Source organism: Cydia strobilella, chromosome 4, assembly GCF_947568885.1.
Source record: "Cydia strobilella chromosome 4, ilCydStro3.1, whole genome shotgun sequence".
Taxonomy (NCBI): domain Eukaryota; kingdom Metazoa; phylum Arthropoda; class Insecta; order Lepidoptera; family Tortricidae; genus Cydia; species Cydia strobilella.
In genome coordinates, this window is record NC_086044.1 from 13354946 (window position 1) to 13377327 (window position 22382).

Here is a 22382-nt window from a genome sequence, read left to right on the forward strand (position 1 = left end):
AAAGGAATAGTTTGGAACGAGGTCCCTTGCGGGCACGTGGCCCGTGCGAACGACGAGAGGCGGGTGCCGCGATAATGCAACCGAAAGTACTGAAGTTTTAATTCATATTAGAACATCCTCTGTAGTAAAGTTAGTTTGGAAACTCGCGCGTGTGGTCTTTGCCTTGTTACCTGTGATTCTCTGGGGGCATGTATTATCTGTAGGTAATTTACTGCTGTTTACTCTTACTTGTTTAATACGAGTTAATACATAGTAAAATATGGGTATCAGGACATTTTTTTGCTAACTGTATGCTAGTAACAATTACAAAATAAACTAAAAAAATTCACACAGGCAACAGTTTTTTTTTTGTATTATGGTTATCAGGACATTTTTTTGCTAACTGTATGCTAGTAACAATTACAAAATAAACTACAAATTTTCACACAGTCAACAGTTTTTTTGTATATCAATACGTCCTTATTTCCTATACAGAAGTAAAAAAAATACTCCATAAGTCTCAATATAATTATTTCACCACACCAGCTGGTAAACGCTCTGTTGATTGTTCAAAAACTAATAAAAAAGTTGCATTTTATTTACATGTGAGGCAAAGTAATCAAATGCAAATTTTGAGTTGTTTTGTTATGTTTGCTGGTAGAATTTACTTTTAAGTTACGATTTTTGAATGATAAATATTTAATAACCTGTAATTAGAATCGATTTGCTTTGATTTTTTTGATATTTTACAGTTAATATTTACGGCTCGTATATCTCGGTACTCGTGAAGTAATGACATACTTTCCGCACTAGCATCGAAATGTACTATTCTATGCATCTCGCTTGTACTGACATATTAGTGCGAGCGTGATGTATAGAAAGTAAATTACGTAGACGTTAGCGTATATGTCAGTTTTGACACTGTGGTGGTGACTCATGGTACGGGTACTGGTTAAGTATTAAGGGCCAGTTGCACCAACCAAAATCGACAGACGGGCAAACGTAAATGGGTGGAAAACTAAGAAACTTCTCGACCAATAAAATTGTGCGAATGTTTTAACAGTGACAGACAGTTTGGTGCAACCGAGCTTTAATGCCACGTTTGATGCCACTGATGAGATTTTGAGTAAATATCGCTTGTCACTTGTCTTCTATGCCACAGGATTGTTGGCAAAAACCGACAGGTGTGGAGTCCGTTGCGCTCTACGATGCGCGTGACTGCCCAACAATGACTTGCCGAAAGTAATATAACCTTATTACTTCTGTTTTTTTTTTACAAAATGCGGGTGTAACCGAGAACATGTCTATCATTTTTGTAAGAAAAATATTGTCTTGGTCGCGTGAAGCGCCTGGTACTCGTAAAGAATATATATGTATGTTTACATTATCTGTTGCCCGTGACTTCGTTCAATAAAATACCACAGGTGTATCTGTGTATGTGGCTTATAAAATATATGCCTAGTAGTATTGTTCATGTCAGTTTAGCCGTTTCTACGTGTAAATGTATCAAACATACGCTTATCTTCACTTTCTCAATTCTAATATTAGGATGTATAGTTGCGGTTGTTTTAGTGTGTGATAGAATATCAAAACGTTAAATATATTTTAGTCTTCTCATGCTCTTGAATATTATTTGTTTTGCGTAGGTTGCATAATTTTGTCATGTTATTATACGTTTCCTTTCTAACCACGCGTGCGCGATTCCATACTAAGTCGCGCTTCACGTAGTAAGTCCCGTCTGACAAGGCAAGTCATGCTAGGAGGTCTGTTGTTTCCCTTTAAATTATTTTTTTATAATTTCTAAAAAAAACGAACATGCAAAACAAGCCATAAGTCCGCCGTTATTCGTGTATTTGGAAAAAATCTAGGACCAGGAAAAAGTGTTTAGAAAGACGCCGTATAACATTCAATTAGGTATTTGCTTTGTTGGAGGTAATTCAAAGAGCTTTATTAGCTAACGGATTTTCTTTAGGCCCGTATACGAAGATATTTAATTTCTATCGTCAAAGGATTTTTGAACGCTAATTGATGTGTGCCGCGGCCGTACTGCCTGGAGCGTAAGAGCGTGTCTGAAATGTTTTGACCATCTAATAGTTCGTTGCGATATTTGATGTACACGTTTCTTTGTTTCCCTGCTCGCTGAAATGCTTTCACGTTGGGCGTTCGCTGGTTTTCAGTTCGGATTTGCGTTATTGTTTAGGCTGGCGTATTTCATACACAGGTTTTGCTGCCATTGCACACAGGCGGCGACGGAGCGTGCCATTACTAGAGATTTGAACTGATACTGAACAGAACGGTCCAATTAAATTGCAGGTAGGTAATAGGCACTTCCCCTAAACTATAAAACCTCGGATAAAATAAAAATAGCTCGCAAAAAGGAGTTTTAAAACACATAGCTACCTTTTTTGATCATTAGTGTATTATGTTATTACATATAATGTTATACAAATAATACGGAATAAGTGACTTCATTACAGTTTAAATTACACAACATCAAGTGTGGGTGTAGAAAGCTCTTGTCAAAATGACAAGAGCTTTCCACACTTGACAAAATCCAGCAGAGTATAATGTTTAAGTGTTTAGCTACACGCAATGGTAACTGGCAATACACACCAACTGATCATGAATATCAAAAGCAACGAGCGTAATTCAAATATGGTTCAATTCCACCGAGGCTTGTGTAATTGGAACGCTCTCGATTGCATCCCTCCAATGCTGAACAATAATGTTACGGCGGTCAAATTATCTTTTTGCTGCGAATCATTAGGAACCGTCTGCGGCGATAGCGGCAAGATTACATTATGTCGGCCAATTCTTGGCTACCAGCTCAACCGACAACGACATTATGATTTTATCTTTACTCCACTTTATTCTTCGAACTGCGGCTTTAGTTGTCACTGAAATATTTATACTTTGAATAATTTTAGGCCTGTACTTTTATTACACTTAACACCATGAAATTCATAGGAAACTGACTTCTACTACTGGCGACACTACTTTTAAAACATGTCAACATTCAGCTGCGAGTGCATAATGTTTTACCTCAATTATACTAGTATAATGGAGAAATATTAGTGCACACTTAGTGTAAACTTGTCTTGGTATATTACTTGGGAAATAATTTTAATAGGATAAATAAGTATTGGTATCGTTCATACTATTTATTATGCATTCAAAAATGAGCTATAATTTTGACTGTAAATATTAATCTCTATTAACCTCTAAGTACCTATTACACTCTACATAAGTGCTCTTTGGTGGTAAGCGGTGACATCGCTTGTAATGAATGGGAATAAGTATGCATGGTTGTTGCCAATGTAGAGATATACGAGGGCGGTTTCATAAGTAGGGTAAACTCGCATTATTTGGTGATACGCCTAATTCGGTGATACAAGTTTTCAAGCATGACACCCAGGAAAGCTAGTGAATTAGGGCCTTTTAAATGGGACCTCACGGCTTCACGGCTTCGGCGGCTTTGCCGTGAGGCCCATTTAAAAGGCCCTAATTCACTAGCTTTCCTGGGTGTCATGCTTCAAAACCTTTATCACCGAATTAGGCGTGTCACCAAATAATGCGAGTTTACCCTACCTGTCTTTACAGATTGTCAGTCACCGGTCATAAATGTATTTTCTAAGGCACCTTTCATACGCCTAAAAAGTAAAAAAAATAGCGCTCTTCTGTTTTTTCTTCCTTCGAACGCTTCAAAGGTAAGCTGTTGACTATATTTGCAAGTATGAAGAAATAACAGTATTAGTCCATAGTTCGGTTCTTGTTTTTAGAAAGAAAAAACGTATGACGATATAAGAGTAAGGTTGTGGATTGTTTATAACGACTTTCTTCTTCAATAACAACCCTCAGAATATGATGTTTAACAAATTTAAGCGTGGCAGTACATCTGTTTTTGATGAGGACCAACCTGGTCGGCTTATTGGGGTGACTTCAGAGGAAATGGCTAAAAAATTCAAAATATTGTATAACCGACTGCCAAAAAAAATTTTCGCGGGATCGTTGACATTGTCAGTTGTTATCAAGGAGGTACAAAACATTTCAGAACAAAAATTAGTTATGAAAAGAGTATCGGCGAGACGGCTGCCGCGTTTACACCCTAAGAACAGCCAAACCAGCTCATTGCTCTCGACTTGTAACAGCAAAATTAAAAGAACGAACGACTAATTTATGGCGCGCCTACTCTATTCTACATATTCTCTATAAAACGATTACTTTTACCTTCCAAATCTGAAAAAGTGGCATGGCGGAAAAAGTAAGCATTTAATGTAGAGGTATTTGCTGCTACAGAGGTCTATTTTCAGGACTCTCAGAAATCGTATTTTTTGGGCGGCTTGCTGAAACCGGAATACCGTTGGCAAAAATATGTAGACCTAAAAAATTATGTAGTAGAAAATACATAGTGTATTTATTTTTCTACCTTGAAAAAAAAAAACCTGAAAACGGGTACTTGTCAAACCGCCCTCGTACCTACCTTAGGTAGATAAATATATATAATCCGCTTATAAAACATCGCACTGATGATTCTACCGCTATCTCAGTAATCTTAACTATTTGATACTACAACTGAAATTTTCTTCGTGACTTGGTTACCATTTAGGCATGGACATTTGGGCATAGAACTAGAAAAAAAAACTTATTTAAGAACGCTGACGTTGCTGACAAAAAAAAACTGTTAATAAGTGATAAGACGCTTAATAAATCTTCTTCTTTTGGTGCCATGCCCATCTAATCAGTCGGCGGTCAGCATGGCATTCAGCTTCCTGGTCTTTGCTAATCTCTTGAGAGTGGCTGCGTCTTTTGTAAGTGTCCAGTCCTTAATGTTATATATCTAGGTCTACCTCTCCCTCTTCTTCCCTCAAATTTTCCCCCGATAATTGTTTGTAATAAGTCGTATTTCTTATTTCTGTATATGTGACCCAGATAGGCTGTTTTTCGTCTTTTAATGATGTTGAGTATTTCTGGAATCTTCTTCATTCTACGCAGTACTTCTTTGTTCGTAACGTGTTCAGTCCATGATATCTTTAAGAGGCCGGTGTCGATTTTAGTCGCAAAAATGTAAAATTGATAGATTTAGTCCGTGAAATTTTACACCTTTTGTTACCTAATTCAAATTACAAGTACTGGTTTCTATTAGCACGTCTTCTTATCTTACCTTTTATCAGATCAATTTTTTGAAAACAGACTCACTAAATTAGTAATGTTTGCTTTTCTGATGGACGTTTAGGTAAACGCGCGTAAAGCACTGATTTTGTCGCTCTTGTTTGTAAATTTCGTAATATTTGGACGGCTAAACATGGTAATTTTGTATTACACATATCCTGTACTGGACGTTTATCAGACTACATTTTTATTATTATGACTTTGAAGTAGTGTAAGTGAAAGTTAGACGAAATCAATTTTCTCCAGAAATTACTTCAAAACAAATGACAATTTCTCTTAAAATCGACTTAATTTCAACTTAGTTTTGAAACTTAAACAATCTACAACATTTGCTGAAACTATTCTTATACATCAATTTGTATAATTTACCACCATGATTTTTTGATGAATTTTTAAAAACTGCCCTTTTTCTTCATGCATTACCGGTGACGCACGCTCGCGACCTCATTATTAAAAGGCAAGATGAGAAGTCGTGCTAATAGAAATAAATACTTGTTATTTAGATATTACGTAACAAAACGTGTATAATTTCAACGACTAAATCTATCAATTTTACATTTTTGCTCCAAAATCGACTACGGCCTCTTAACATCCTTCGGTAGAGCCACATCTCAAAGGCAGCAAGTCTATCTGCTTAATAAATAAAGGAGTAATAAAAAAACTGGTCAACCGGATGTTTTTACGCACTGTTATAGATATGTTATCTTACGATAGATAGAAGCTCGCCTAATCAGGTGTATATTACGGATCGTATCTTCGTGGTGTGTGTTGTGTTCCACATAGCCGCCGGCGTCTTACCTAAATAATAGACTGCTTCTGAGCCTAGAGGCGAAATTACCTGGCATTATGCGCGGTTTGAATAAACATGCTTTTGTGTTTTTCTTTGAACTGTACTTGGATAATATTGGATTTAACACGTGATATCATTTTATACATAGTGATAAAAAATGAGCAAAAAATTGCTTTTTGCTTGTGGAAATAGCGATGATACGACGAAATATATGCTTTCTGAGCTTATTAAATATTTTTGAGTTTTTGTAACTACTTTTTTTATGGATTCATAATACTACACATGGAGATGACTCGGGCTTAAAAGATCCACTTGCAAAAATATCCGAACAAGAACCAAATTATTCGAATTAAGCAACAGGACTCGTATTGCAAATACCTTATTGACATACATTTTAAACTAAACACTATTATTTATAGTACAATCGGATTAAGTCTCACCTCGAAATCCTTCCAAAGATATGAAATTTGGTATGTATGTTATTTAAAGGTCTCTTTTTCATGTCCACACTATTTGACATTTGGGGACCTCGAGGAATCGCAGCCATCTTGGAAAATGTGTACCATCCTGGAGAAATTTGCGTTTTACTCTAAATATACGTTCTCTATGAAAATATGGTGTAAGGCAACATTAAAGCTTATTAAATTCTACACAAAAAAGTCCTAGATAACTTTGCAGAAAAAAATACATCTTGTTATAGAAAATAATAGCGCTTATACCCTTTCAGGGGATATTCTCTTAATATGAAACTTGGAGGAATATGAATTCCACTTTTGTCTATACATTTGTACACGTTCTACTCCAATATCAACATTTTACTCGACTGCGACTTAAACAGAAAGTAGGGTTATGGGTTTAAATACTGAAAATCAGTACACCCTGTAGCTCAGGATACTCGACTGATTTTTTTAAATGACATATCGGTATTCCTCTTGCCCTTCACAACCTGTTTACACCTGTTTTATTAAAGAGAAATTAGTACAGCCGCCTTGAGAGGACGCCGAATAGTAAATCATATTTTCACTTGTAGCGCCTAAACTATTGAGTGGATGTCAATAAAATAGACATCAGTAGATCCATAATTGGCACACGAGTGCTATGCAATACAAATTTACTAAAATAAATGGAGGAAAAATGTTTAGAACTTAAAAATGTCACTGCAAAAACAGATTTTAGGTCTTAAATGGGGTTTAAAGAATAGTGACAGTAATGAAATTTGACACCTACAATTTCAGGGATCCCTATTTGCGTCTCATAAAATTGGAGCTTCGGGGACCACGGGGATCAAACGCCGTCTTGAAAAGTATGTCTTTTTTGGTTTTTCTGTTTCTCTCGGAATATCTGGGTTTAATGTTAATACTGTGTATAGCGAAACAAAAGCTTATGTAGCAAAAGCTGTCCCTAAAACGGAGCTTTCTTCTAGAAATATGGCTCAGAAGTCAAAATCTTACTAAAATGTTATTATAAGACGGGTCAGAAAAAAATACTTGTATGATTTTGATTTTGAACACAGAAACATTATCTACTCAACCAAGAAAAAAAAATGTGTGGAAACTTGTAAGCTTCTGAGCCCTAGTTCTAGAAAAAGGCTTCGTTTTTGGGACATGGTGTTGTATAACTTTTTAGTGTGGAATTTAATAAGCTTTCGTTTCGCCATACACAGTATTCACATTAAACCCATATATTCCGAGAAAAACAGAAAAGCCAAAAAAGACATACTTTTCAAGATGGCGTTTGATCCCCGTGGTCCCCGAAGCTCCAATTTTATGACACGCAAACAGGGATCCCTGAAATTGTAGGTGTCAAGTTTCATTACTGTCACTATTGTTTAAACCCCATTAAGACCTAAAATCTGTTTTTGTAGTCACATTTTTAAGTTTTACACATTTTTCCTCCATTTATTTTAGTAAATTTGTATTGCATAGCACTCGTGTACCAATTATAAATCTACTGATGTCTATTTTATTGAAATCCACTCAATAGTTTAGGCGCTAGAATTAAAAATATGATTTACTATTCGGCGTCCTCTCAAGGCGGCTGTATTAATTTTTCTTTAATAAAACAGGTGTAAGCAGGTTGCGAAAGGCAAGAGGAATCTACCGATATGTCATTTTTAAAAATCCGTCCAGTATCCTGAGCTACAGGATGTACTGATTTTCAGTATTAAAACCCATAACCCTACTTTCTGTTTAAATCGCAGTCGAGTAAAATGTTGATATTGTCGTAGAACGTGTACAAATGTATAGACAAAGGTGGAATTCATATTCCTCCAAGTTTCATATTGAGAGAATATCCCCTGAAAGGGTATAAAAGCTAAATCTGGCTTCAGCTATTATTTTCTATAACAAGATGTATTTTTTCCGCAAAGTTATCTAGGACTTTTTGGTGTAGAATTTAATAAGGTTTAATGTTGCCTTACACCATATTTTCATAGAGAACGTATATTTAGAGTAAAACGCAAATTTCTCCAGGATGATACACATTTTCCAAGATGGCTGCGATTCTTCGAGGTCCCCAAATATATAATTCCTTATGTTTACTAGCTATCTAGCTTATTTAATAAATAATCACACTTTTTTTGCAAAAATCGCTTAAATCTGACCAAAGAAATATAATATTGTCGAATTATACCAATAGATAATCGGGTGTTCCCGGTAAATATTAAACCTATAAGCGATCACAAAAATGTATCTTTATTGTACTTCTTATCTAATGTCATTTATTTGGGCTTATCCACATAAACCTTCACATGTGGTGTCGTGTTAATCTCGAGAGAGTCCCTTATCATCGTGGCGCGGAAACTTGTAGGTGAATAGAATTGTTAATTGGCCCCTGTAGCTCTCAGTCTATAATAATACTTAAAAGTATTAAACACTATACTTAGGTACTTTTCCCTTATACTTAAGACGCAACGAACTTTAAAGCTGAAGTAATGGAATAGTGGTGTACGTTTTTCAGGTGGAATGTATATGGAATTTACCGCCTGTTAATACAAATTATAAGAAAACATTACTATGTGCCCCACGCCGTCGGCTGCGATGGGTGTTGTTGTATTTTCCTAAGCAATACAAAATACTAACAACTTAAGTGATAGTGTTTTTCTCGTCTTTCAAACTTTGCCATTCTAGTTTTTTTTTTTAGTTTTACTGCTGTTGACGATACTAAGGGCACGTTTACGACAGATTTAATAAAACTTGACACTGACAGCTTCCTCCTTATATTGGATGCGAGCAAGTCAACACAAAATGTAGGTACATACCTATTATATTATGTGCCTTTTACAAACGTCTTTTCTAAGGTTTTGCAAAGTGAAGCCGTGGTATAAATTTGAGCAATAACGTTTAGAAAACTTTTACTTTTAATATTTTGAAATTATCTGCGTTAACTAATTTTAGCCCCATTTTCGGCAAAACATTTTTAATACGGAAACATAAAATAAAATAATATGTATGTAGTACTTAATGTACTAATTTGTATTTGTAGTACTAAGCAGGGATCGAATACCGGTATATTTTTCATACAAATTAACCGGTATTCAATTTCGGTATTTCTGTTGTTTATGTATATTTTTCCATTTCATTTAGATGATCTGATAACTCATTGTCCTTACCTAAATACCATTCTACAATATCAAAGAAATATTTCAAATAGTTTATTGATACAGTGAATCTTATGATTTAAACAAGGTTAAGTAAACTTATTCTAGTTAAACACTGCTAGATGTTGTTGCAAGATATAGAAATTGCCCGTGACATCTGCACTAGGCTATGCCTGTCTCGCAGGACGGCACTTTTCGTAGTTTGCCAGTTTTTTATTGCTTAGGCGCTAAAGAATACATACTATCAGCTAAAATACCAAAATGCATGCATAATGCTACGTGATATTTTGATTTTATGTTATACCGGTAACGAACCCTGGTACTAAGTGTGTTTCCTAAGACTTGGAACCGGTAGAATGTTATTAACCGGCCAAGTGCGAGTCGGACTCGCGCACGAAGGGTTGCGTACCATTATCTATTGTTTGTTTCAAAAGTGGAAAAGTTACTGCCTTGGGTGCTTTTTCCACTTTTAAAATTATTCTAAGCTTAATAGCATCGTTCGCAGACGTTTCTGCTTCTTATAAAATTTATTATCTATTGTTTTTAGTATTTTTTGTTATAGCGGCAACAGAAATACGTCATCGTCATCTGTGAAAATTTCAATCTATCTCGGTTCATGAGATACAGCCTGGCAACAGACAGACAGATGGACAGTGGAGTCTTAGTAATAGGGTTCCGTTTTTACCCTTTGGGTACGGAACCCTAAAAACTGTTTCGGAACCCATTTTTGGCACAAAATTCTACATGATTTATACATGATAAAAATAAAATAATGATTTGGAAATTGAACCCGTGTAACGAGCATTGTTATTTTGTAAATATTAACAGTGCAGGTTGTAAATATAATATAAAAACAAGCATCTGTTTCATCATAATTAAACAACGCAATAGTTCAAAAGCAACCACGAAGCGACCCTCCAGGCAGGGCTGAAAGCAGGTAGGCCGTATCTACTCATTTTAAAAGGTTCTCGTCTGCAGCTATTTATCAGTGACATTGAGTGCGGAACGAGTTTTTTCTTGCTCTTTTTACTACATTTCCCGAGTACTTAAAAAATGAATGGATTCAACCGGGCACTAATTAATGACATCTCATTTACAAGTTTCCGCTTATTTATCATTTGTTTATGTTGAGATATTTTTACAAAACATTTTTTTTTTATGAAATACCGCATAGAAATTTTACGTAAAGGCACAATTTTCTTTATTACGATACAAGCGCCTCGTCCCGGCTTCGCACGGGTAGTTCAACTAATTTACACAAAACCTTTACAAATTATACATACAAACCTTCCTCTTGATTCACTCTATCTACTAAAAAAAACCGCATCAAATTCCGTTGCGTAGTTTTAAAGATCTAAGCATACAAATGCCTTGATCACACGTACCGAGTTAACGGGCGAGACAGTGCTCTCGGCCGAGTACTCGGTGCGTATAAACATAGCGCCGAGTGCTCGGCCGAGCACTTGGCCGAACGAAGCGGCCAGTCAGTAGCTCGGTGGACGTTCTATCTGCTAGGCCGAGTGCCCACCCTCCCGCTTCCCCGCACTGTCTCGCTCGCTCGCTCGGCAGGTCTGAACGCGCACTGACTCGCCACTCGGTCGTCACATCGTGCCCGAATCTCTCAATTGAACTGAACTGACTGTCCTTATTTCAAAACATGTGTGAACAGTTACTCGCTTACATCACTGTCTCGGCCGAGAAAATTTTTACTGTCTCGCCCGTTTACTCGGTACGTGTGATCAAGGCAATAGGGACAGACAGCGGAAAGCAACTTTGTTTTATACTATGTAGTGATACAAAGGGGTCAACATAATATGGGTACTCGGGGCTCAACAGGGTTGTTCTCGAATGTGCATTTAACGCATCAAAATGAAGCGCATCAGGGACAGGGTCCGAGAATGCCTTTCCATAGCATAATTTCGGAACGTGCTTTGACGTAGGTATGTTGACTGTGGGTGGTATTCGAATTCGAATGGTCAGTTCTAGATGTGATATTAAAATATCATTCACATCGCTGGTGATTATGTTGGTTCAAGCGAGATTAATGCCAAATTAATGTTATCCCCTCGAGTGGCAAATATTTTAAATTTTCGCGCCGTGCGGCGCGTAGCCGCCAGGGGGCGTGTTTTCCATATTAAAAATGGCGGCCCGCCGCACGCGCGGTTGTCAGAGAGCGTCCCATTCGAGGTAGCTTGCCGCCCGAGGGGTTAAGATCGGTTTCTTTCAATTCAAATTCCGCTCCGTGACTCCTGACCGACCGATACGTCGTCTGCCGATATCTTTTACTTACTATTTGACAGAACCCACACACGAAGCTGTAATATATATTTTGGTATCTGCCGATATCTTAAGATGCCTTGCGATGTATCGGTCGGTATATTTAGTCTCTCTCACAATGTAGGTGCTAGACAGAGAATACTTGCAGATATCTGTCGGTATCTACCGATATCGGCCGATATATTATCGCTCCGTCTGTGTCGAGCTTATCCTTTCGTATGCTTAGTAGCAGATCTGCTCCATATATATTCAACTTAAACATGAAGTTGTTACGATTGCTATTTATATGGCAATTATTTGACATGCGCATACGAAAGGTTAAGTGCGCTACGGCGTAGTCCGTGGCCGAAAAAAATCGGTACATGTGTGACAAACGAAAAACGTAACTTCGATGCGCAGTCTAGTCTTGGCCATTGAAAGCGTCAAAATTAATAGCAGTATCCCTTACCAATTTTTAGGAAGTTTTTTTTGTGTTATCAATCATTTTCATTTTCCACTTTTCTTATCTTCTTTTTTATTACAGGTAAGCTAATCTGCTATCACCATCTCTTCAAAAGTACGTCACGATAACGGGTAAGCACTTTAGCAGTTTTTCAGCACATCAATCAACGTGTCTGTACGTACAGTGCGTGCACATTTAGGCATGATACGAATGCTAGTAGATTAATCACCCAGTTTAACAGAAAGTTCGTACTGGTCTTGGCTTAGCTGGGTGAAGATAAGCTATGGTAATAGGTTAAACGGCAGTAGGTAGTGCACGATGAAACGTTAACGGGTCGATTATGCGAGCCCATCGAGTGCGTACTCGAGCGGCCCGGCTGCCTGCGCGGGCTAATGACGGGTCACGCATTTAAATAGCCTGCTTCCGATCAAAACGGCTCACATATTCACATGAAATTCATATCCTTCATTTCAACCACAATTCGAATCGACAATTTCCTATTTATCAGCTAGCTCCCTCGTTACTAACGCCGACTTTGGGAGCCATAAGATAAGTGACGTCATTTACATTTCCACCTCTGTGAGCTGAGGTTTTGCTTTATGTTTGGCGATAAGGTATGCATGAAGATAATTTTAATATTTATCTGAAACTTAAATAATGTTTTAATGTTTATTTGGGCACAAACGGTACATGTTTCTTATGCGGTGCAGATTCTATTTACAAAAAATCGTTTAATGAATACCTAGGTAAAAATACTAATTTTTTCACATTAATTTTTAATTTTATTTGTAATGTCAGATACATTTAAAAGTCAATTACTATGAGATATATAAATATTTTTTTCGTGGATGACTTCATTTGCGAAGATATTGTCAGGATATTGAAGCAGACAGATGTGTACAATGATGGAAGGCGGCTTGTATACAAATAATGTTTTCGGAACCACTATAGCTAACGTGCGTGAGCGTGACCCATTTTATTCGCAACATGTTCTCGGTCTGATTTATTCCGAACATGCATAACACCATTACTAGCTGATGTACGCGTATATAATATTTTACGTTCGTACGACTTACTATTACGTACGATTTACTATTCCGAAGTACTATTTATTATTCTGTACATGCTGAATAATAACTTGCCACACCAGCATTTATCAATTCCTAAATTCAATTTTAATAACATCATAACAGCTAACTTTGATAACATTATGTAGGTAAGTAAACGTTTATTAATGTCGAGTAGGGAGACGAACCGAAGAGTCTAGGCGTTTTGCCAAGCAGTTGAACAAAATTATATTAGGATATCCTAACAGCACAAACCGAGTGACTTTTGTTGTAACTTGAAAACTTATTTCGAGAAGTCGAGAACCTCTTTTGTTTTTACAAGTAAATGCTAATAATATAATGTTCTAATACTCTACAATTATCAAGTTACTATGGCGCGTTCGACACAATAATAAAATCCATACTGGGTTCTTAAAAATTTACTTGAAAAATGTACATTCATTGTAAGATAATGAGGCGACTTCGGCAACTCATTGTCCGTTGAAAATAATTAACCATCTGACTCGACAAAAATGGATACTTCCATTCAAAGTGCTTGACTCTGAACCTTTGGAGTTTCCTGTGATATCTGTTTGCTTAAAAATTTTATGCCTTCCTAGTTACTTAGAGTTAGAAGTCTTAGTTAACAGGTTATGTTTGCGCCGAGGTGGGCGTTGGAGCCGTCTGATCTAAATTTAACTAGGCTCTGAATAATGTATCATAATATTCATGATTCTCACAATCTTATTATTTATGCTAAACATATTTACTTAACTCAGAATTTTGCAGGCTTACAGAGTTTTCTTGATTGATCATTATATTTCTGCTCTAGCTTATTTGATGAATCTTTCTTTGCGTTGTTGTGAAAAGTTATCTTGTGTTCCTTTATATTATTTTCTTGTCTAACTACGGCATACCTTCCGACGTTGCGTTAAGCAGGGCTTACCTTTGTTGTTATTTATATCTTCTTTTCCTGTAAGACTTCCATCCTCAAATGAAACTTTAAACTCGTAGCGCATTGCTTAAAGTATACACTTTAACGTTTGCAATCATCAGTTCCTTAGTTTTATGCTGTGCAGATGTATCCTTCTTTTACTTTGAACAAATTGTTGTTGTTTCTATCAATCTCTTTCGACTTTGGTGTGTGTGTGTGGATCAACACAATTGGGTCGTACTGTTGCCTTTAAATTTATAGCAGCTAGTTGAGGGGTTTGCAGTTGTGGTCTAGTCATTGCCGTACTGGGTTTTTTATTTAACGATAAAAGTAACAAAAAAAAGGTAAAATGCATAATGGATATAGGTACTGAAATAAAATTTGACGACCGATCTGGCCTAGTGGGTAGTGACCATGAAGCGGATGGTCCTGGGTTCGAATTCCGGTAAGGCCATTTATTTGTGTGATGAGCACAGATATTTGTTCCTGAGTCATGGATGTTTTCTATGTATTAAGTATTTGTATAATATATATATCGTTGCCTGAGTACCCACATCACAAGCCTTATTGAGCTTACCGTGGGACAGTCAATTTGTGTAAGAATGTCCCTATAATATTTTTTTATTTATAAAATACATCGAAATAAAAAGGTGCAATTTGATAACAAAAGTGATAATATTAAATTGATATCACATCCGCATCTGTTTTATAAATAAGGGTTCTTATTGACAGTGGCAATATAATTAACTATACTAAACAAATATATTGTGCATTAAATTTTTATTTAAATCTTCCTACTTTTCCAAAAAGAACAAAGTCTTACACAAACAAATAAATGTCCTTACCGGGATTTGAAACCAAGTCCTCCACTTCATAGCCAGACCCCCTACCGACAAGGTTCGGAAATGTGGCAATTGATGGTCTAAAACCAAGCTGGAAGGTATGCAATAGCTGTAGCACCTGAACCACCACTACTACAATGTTTCATTGTTATCACATTCGTCATTGGTGATGGTTCAGGCTACAGCAATAAATATCATTTAAAACATATTATTTAAAAATCAATAAAAATGTTTTTTGGCGCAACCTTTTCCTTCAAAAATAAAATTTGGTTATTTATAGGACCGATTACTTGTTAAAAAAAGAGACGTCAACGTGTAAATTGCGTATGACTAAAAAATACAAGAAACACGTATCTATGATATAAAAATAAGTTCCTTCTAGAGAAGAATTGATATTCTTACGCTGACGTCTACCGAAATTCAAGATACTGCACAGGCAGTGGCTAGTAATTTGCTACCAGAGAAATCGCGGGTTAAGTACTTATAGTTATGAAAATGTTTTCTTATTTCCTCGCAGTAGTCGTGAAAAGCACTATGTAATGCCTCGGCCGGAAACCCTAATGATGGACTCGTATTATTTGAGGGCCTTGACTAAAGTGTCGGCCCTCAAACTCACTCGTCCATCTTTGAGCAGTTTTCCGGCCTCTCCTACAATGTACTATAGTTACCCTATATAAAGAGTAGTATAAATCTTTAACGCTGATTTCATTCGACGCAAACACACGGCTTCCGACTTCAAAAGAAAATATCTGGCTGACGCTAATTACTTTACTTTTAATTATTCAATCATATACATGTAGGATGCGATGTTTCGTTCAGATCAAAATATTTTTCGTATTCGTAAAAATAAGTAGGAAGCTCACCAAAATACGTTATTTTTACACCGATGCACTTAAAACGTATTTTTTAAATAAAAGTATACAAATTGCTATTATTTGTGGACTTAACCGACTAGATGGTTATTTGTTTTGGTTAGGTTACAACTTGCGTTTGTATTAACTTCGGCAACATACGTTTTTTTTCTGTTTAAAAATATTTAATGATGACATATACTGTTCCTCGCGTTTAGTGTGGTGCTCAGTGTTATGTATGGCAATGTTAAATCCGTTTATTGCCCTTTTCTACGTGGCCTTGTTTTTATTTAATGAAATAATAACTTATAGGACACTACAGGTTCTTGATATTAGTAATTTACAAAAATGAAATGAAACTTCATTATTTCATAATACATATGTTTAATAGTTACAATTTCAATAAAAACAAGAACACCATACACCGTGTTAAAAATACTATTAAATATTAGTTTTGTACGTTATTTAATTAATCGGCATATATCGGTATCAACAATATGTACTAAGTAGTACTAACACACTAATGCAACGCATAGCCTAACCATGTTTATGCAAGGGTAGGTTATATCATGAATTATTAACTCAGAGGTGATGTGGAAAAAGGCTGTTTAGTAGGCACGTGTGTTCAAAATACGTTTGTTTTGAAAAAAAAATGCGAAATGAAATTTAAATAATGAATTAAATATAACTAGGTGGTCCGTGTCGGGCAGGCGACGTCATTGTTTGCGGATGTAATTTATATCGCGTTTAGCGAAATTAGCGAAGCCGCGCATTGTACCACCACCGCAGAAATAATATACACAGACAGTAGGCTTGCTAATCATGACACGTGTCTTATATAAGGGCTTATATCTGCACAAACCAGAACGAACTCTACTAACCGACTCTAATTGTAACCTTTAAATTGGAAAATTAGTTTGTACTACTACTGTTATATGAGGTGGGGAAGAGATCAGGTTATATCACATATAGAAAAAAACACCGAAAGCTGCCCTTCTGCAAAAAAACCGGCCAAGTGCGAGTCGGACTCGCGTTCTAAGGGTTCCGTACATTACACAATTTAAACTGTAATAAAGTCCGACTCACGCTTGACTGCAATTTCTAATAGGTTTTCCTGTAATCTATAGGTAAAGATCTATTTTGTGTATTTTTTTCAAAATTTTAGACCCAGTAGCTTCGGAGATAAAGGGGAGAATGGTCATTTCTTGCCTATTTTCTTGAATAACTTCTAAAATTATAAAAAAATATATTTGTGATTCTCACAATGAGCTCTTTCATTTGATATATAACACGATATAGTTAGAAAAACTTTATTTTTTAATTTTCTCATTTACCCCCCAAAAGTGGCCCCCATGTTTAAAATTCATTTGTTTACGTTACATGTCCGTCTTTGGGTCACAAAATTACATATGTGTACCAAATTTCAACTTAATTGGTCCAGTAGTATCGGAGAAAATAGGCTGTGACAGACGGACAGACAGACAGACAGACGCACGAGTGATCCTATAAGAGTTCCGTTTTTTCCTTTTGAGGTACGGAACCCTAAAAACTGCGTCAATACATGTCTTGTGTATGTAAAGTTGCGTCATCTCTACACAAAACGAGGGCGCTTCTTAAATTTCGTAAGGTTTTATGAATTTTCCCAATTAACCCTCAAGTGCATGCCATAAAAAATATTTCTTTACGTTTGACCTTTAGCAGATGTCAATAAGAGTTCAATGTTATAACTGCCATATATGGCTTCGTATGAACTAGATATACTTAGCATACGATTTCTGTCACACAAAGTAAATACACCAATCATCTAAATAAGTAAACAAGGCCAACGAACAATCTCAGTTACACTTCGTCCAATACAACTCGGCCTCGGGACTTACGGTCCTTTCAACTACGCTGACAGAGTACTTGAATCTAGGTATTAAAGACCCTTATTACTTGTTACCCTGTCCTAGAAGAGAGAAACCTAGAGTAAAATAAATTGATTTAAGCCACTCATTACACTCTTATTACAAAATATCAGAAGTGGGTTTTATCCGTAGATGTTGAAAAAACATCTTAACTTCGTGTTTCTGTTGTCTATATTCCTGGGCGTATTTAAATTAATGATTACCAACGGAGCTAAAATTTTCACCGGTATTTGAACCCCAATGGCTGCCATGAGCATGGAAATGTAAGTGGCAAGTATGGAACAAAAAGAATATAATCTTAACAGTTTAAACCTACTGCTAGGCTTAAACTGTTAAGAATATAGTGTAGTATAAGCCTAGTGAATATAGTTTTGTTACTGTCTCCGGTAATATTTTCTTTGTGTCATAGCACTGTCGGCGCCGAGACCTGAACTGACGTTCGCATCGCTTATTGATATAACCGCTTCACGTTACCAGTATCTGTGACCTGGAGAATCGTAACAACAATAAGTAATATAAGTAATACAAAATCTATATTTTACTGGTTGCCACGAGACGAGGTGCTCGTTAAGTAGGAACAAGCGTTAAGATGCCGCCGCGCCATTACCCGCCGGATTTACTCGGCCTTCCACTAAGACGAGTAATCTGCTGGTTACTTATTACCGACCATTAAAAATGTATTAACATTATGCCGTGATTTAATTTTCTACGCAATTACTGTTAAGGAATGGAATTCGCTTTCGTCGTCTGTATTCTCTGACAAATGCGGTCTAGATCTATTAAAGGCGAAGGTGAATAAGCTATTACTGAGCCACCTAGCAATGTGTCCAATGAGGCGATAGATTTCTTCTCAGTAATAAAAAAAAACAAAGGTTAACTTTACGGTGATAATAGTGAGGGTGATTTAGTTTCATAATTCACAAAATTTTTTAATCACCTTTACTGCATTAGGTACATAAAAAAATGTCAGATATATATCTAAATAACAATACATATAACAAAGCAGCATTAATTAGAATTGAATGAAGAGTTGTTTGAGTAGGGTTGAGCAGTTGTTTAATAAACCGCCTAAATATAACAGGTATAATGTATACGTTCACGTTTCACAAATTATCAGCACGCTTTAATGCGGGTTCCGTTTTCATCTTTTTGCGGTAATGGTGACAGGCTCTGAGCTCGCCACCGCTACCATTTATAACGAGTTTTAATCGCGCCACGGAAATTAGTCCTATGACGATTATTATTATTACCGCTCCTTTCGATGAACGCTTTGCATAACATTTTAGACCAGAATATTTGGGCTGATTAACTCTTTTACACGTAAATCCTATTTTGTATTAACTTTAATTTTATGCACCATATTACGAGTACACTCCGATTTCATGCTTATTGAATAAATTATTTCATCCCATCATTTTCGGAGTAGGTTAGTGTTGAACAACCGGGATGCATTTCAAGTAAGAGCTTTGAATGATTCACGGTTAGTTTCACTAGACTTATATTGACCGGGATATAAACCGTGATTACCTTTTGTATTGTTTATGAGCTCCCGATACGCACGCACGTACGGCACCGCACGGTCTATATCCCGGTCAATATAATAATAATAATTGATTTCATCCATTTATATTTCCGAAATGTACATATGTAAATCTTGACATGTAATTTATATTACCAATAAAGTATGAGTATGAGTATGAATATAAGTCTAGCATTCCAAGTATTTGTCAGAGAGCCAGCGCTACGAAGAAATTTTTGTTTTCAATCGCGTTGTTGCTATCAAATTTGCTAATTCGTCCTACCCTGTTCCCATGCGGCGTTGCCCCTCCCCACCTTCCGCTTCCATTAAACGAACTATGATATCATAAAACTGCGACCCTACATTTTTTCGGTAAAAGGCAATGACAATACAATTCTAAAAGACGATATTTTACTCTTCAAGTGACGCATATTTTCAATTTATAGCTTTCCGGCGACTACTAATTCAGATTTGACACAAAAAAAATTGTTGACGTTGTTAAATGCAAATATTTTGAATGTGTAAATGCCGTAGAAGAAGTTTGACCCCAGGAACTTTGTACATGTTTCCCGCATATTAAGATGGACCGTGTACTGCCCCTGTAAACAATGTAATAAAAAATATAATATATGTAGAACTGTCTCCACGTACTTTTCTACAACGAGTGTAATGAGTCTTTGTAAGATTTAGGGTTTCTCCAGGTTGATCCATTGCTTAAACAAACAGGTATTTGCTGTCTACATACATACCTACAATAAATGTTTTAAGTATGTATTTAAGTAATGTAAGCTTACCTTTTTAATTTTACAAGCACTACTTAAGTTGAATGCATCTACTAGTATGGGGCCTAAAACGAAGTGTTGGCAAGGTTTTTCCAAAGGGTAGTTGAACATTTTCTTTGTGTAGTTGTTTTTTTGCACTGATCCCACAGTTACTCTTGCCTGAAAACATATTCTTTTTAAACAGTTTATGTAAACCTTGGCATTTACTTCACATTACTTAAAGTAAAACTGTACCTTTGTTACTGGACAATCTTTGGGAAAGTCCAAATAAAAAATCACATCGGACATGTTCTGAGTGTTTCGAATTTCCACATTGCCACAATCGCCTTGTTTTGGACCCTTGCACGTCTCGAATAACCTCCATATGCTCCGGTATGGGCCCTGAGTGTAGGAGTAGTTATAAGGGCTGTCATTGTCTCAACTTGCCGACAACTTTCGGTTAACTGAATTAGAGAATAATTTGGAGAGGATAGACAAACGTTTATCCCCACGTCCTTTAGGTTATTAAATTAGTCACCACTCTGTTGTTAAGAACATTAATTCAAATTTAAATTTTATATACTTATGTTTTCATTTAATTACAAGTGAGCTCGGAACATTTCTCGTAACTTGAATAATTTATTTATTCTTCTCGGTTACTTTTGTGGTTCGTGACTTTTCTGCGAACTTTATACAAACTTCGTCGACCTAGTTAATTTTATGGTTCATTTACATATTCATGTTTTGATGGTAAAGACATACGCACATACGGTGTGTTTTCCTATACTATTTAGTTACCCATTTGTAGAAATAATGTTTGGTTAAATTAACAATAATATGAATATGTTTAGTTTTACTCACAAAATTGACGTTATCGCTTTGATTGAAACCCACTAGGCACAATGCTGTTATGATAGCGAACGCTGCCCAATACATATCTGATATGGTTCGCACTCGGCTGAGTTCTCTCGTGACTGATATACAAATATCCATTATGTTTAAACAGTGAATGGTGCGTACACAATATCATCATTCGTAATTTAACGGATTTAATTTCCGGGTGATCATTATGATATTGTACACCATATTATATGCTTAAATTACGTGACAAAATAATAATAAAACAAATTAAAATAATCGTAACAAAAAAATGCTGCTTCAAAAACAAATTTCAGTTGGAATGGATTTGCAGCTCAGCTGTTTGTTATGGAAATAGATTTGTTTCACTAAGCGTAATTCTTTTCCATTCGTTTGTTATAGGTATCAATTTAAATGGGTTTCGTGAACTGGTCTTTGTTTTTTACTTCATGACCGATTTAATTATTTGTATTAGGTTGGTTTACATTAATAATGCAAATAAACAAGACATTAAAAGTAGGTATATGGGTGCACGGTACGATTATTTAATGTTACAAGCACACTGAAATCTCGATGAGGCAGCTTACGAGTGCAGTGCAGAACAGTTCATTATAGTAGTTTATGTGACTGCTACACAATGAAAGGCATTAAAACTCGAGTGTGGGTTACTCACTTCGTTCGTTTCATAATAGAATCACACGAGCGTTTAATGCCTAATTATTTACAGTTACATACACTGCTTTATCTACACACATATTATAAACTTTCTATGATATTATTCACTAACCTCATATTACAGCCGACATTGGGGCATAGTTGCTCTCTGCAGACGGAATTCGCGGATATGAGGTAGCGTCTCCGAAATATCTTTATCGCACATTTCACACGAAACTTTTGCTAGTTACTTTAAAAACAACAAAATAAATTATTTTTTTACTTAAAAACTAATTATTAGTTAAACTGCACGTCAAATGGCGGCAAAGAAAACTTTTTTCACACATGTCACGCATCCGTAGTTTTTTTTTTAAATTCAGAGACCAACTAGAGTGGGGGTCGATTGCCATATGGTTCGATACCAACTAACAAGCGAGATTTGTCAAAATTGTATGCAATTAACATTTCATTTCGTATAAAACGTCATTTCGACTGATATTAGAATATAGGTTAAATCTAATTTCTTTGTTTTTTAAAGTCGAAAGGCGTGAAGTGTCAATGTACATGTGACGTACTTGTTTATGGTTCCGATTCCCCACAAGATGGCAGACCCTCCAACGCGCACGTTCCCTATTTAGCAATAATAACATTTTCACAGATAAAAAAATTGCTGTAACAAAATAGTTTATCTTAATGTTGGCCGTTATTTACGGATTTTGAAGGCTGATGCCTTCATAGAGGGTTTGTGATATGTG

General features: G+C 36.0%; 2 protein-coding genes across 10 annotated transcripts in view; one reads left to right on the forward strand and one right to left on the reverse strand.

Annotated features, from left to right (window-relative positions):
- The window catches only part of LOC134741031 (neural-cadherin), a 456653-nt gene that overhangs the window by 163805 nt on the left and 270466 nt on the right, over positions 1-22382 (forward strand). The window lies entirely within an intron of this gene.
- Positions 19600-20619, reverse strand: LOC134741161 (uncharacterized). Its single transcript, XM_063673932.1, has 3 exons — positions 20371-20619; positions 20149-20295; positions 19600-19953 (listed from the first exon to the last, which is right to left on the reverse strand). Exons 1-3 carry the CDS (start codon positions 20422-20424, stop codon positions 19795-19797), a joined length of 360 nt encoding a protein of 119 aa, XP_063530002.1. The 5' UTR covers positions 20425-20619; the 3' UTR covers positions 19600-19794.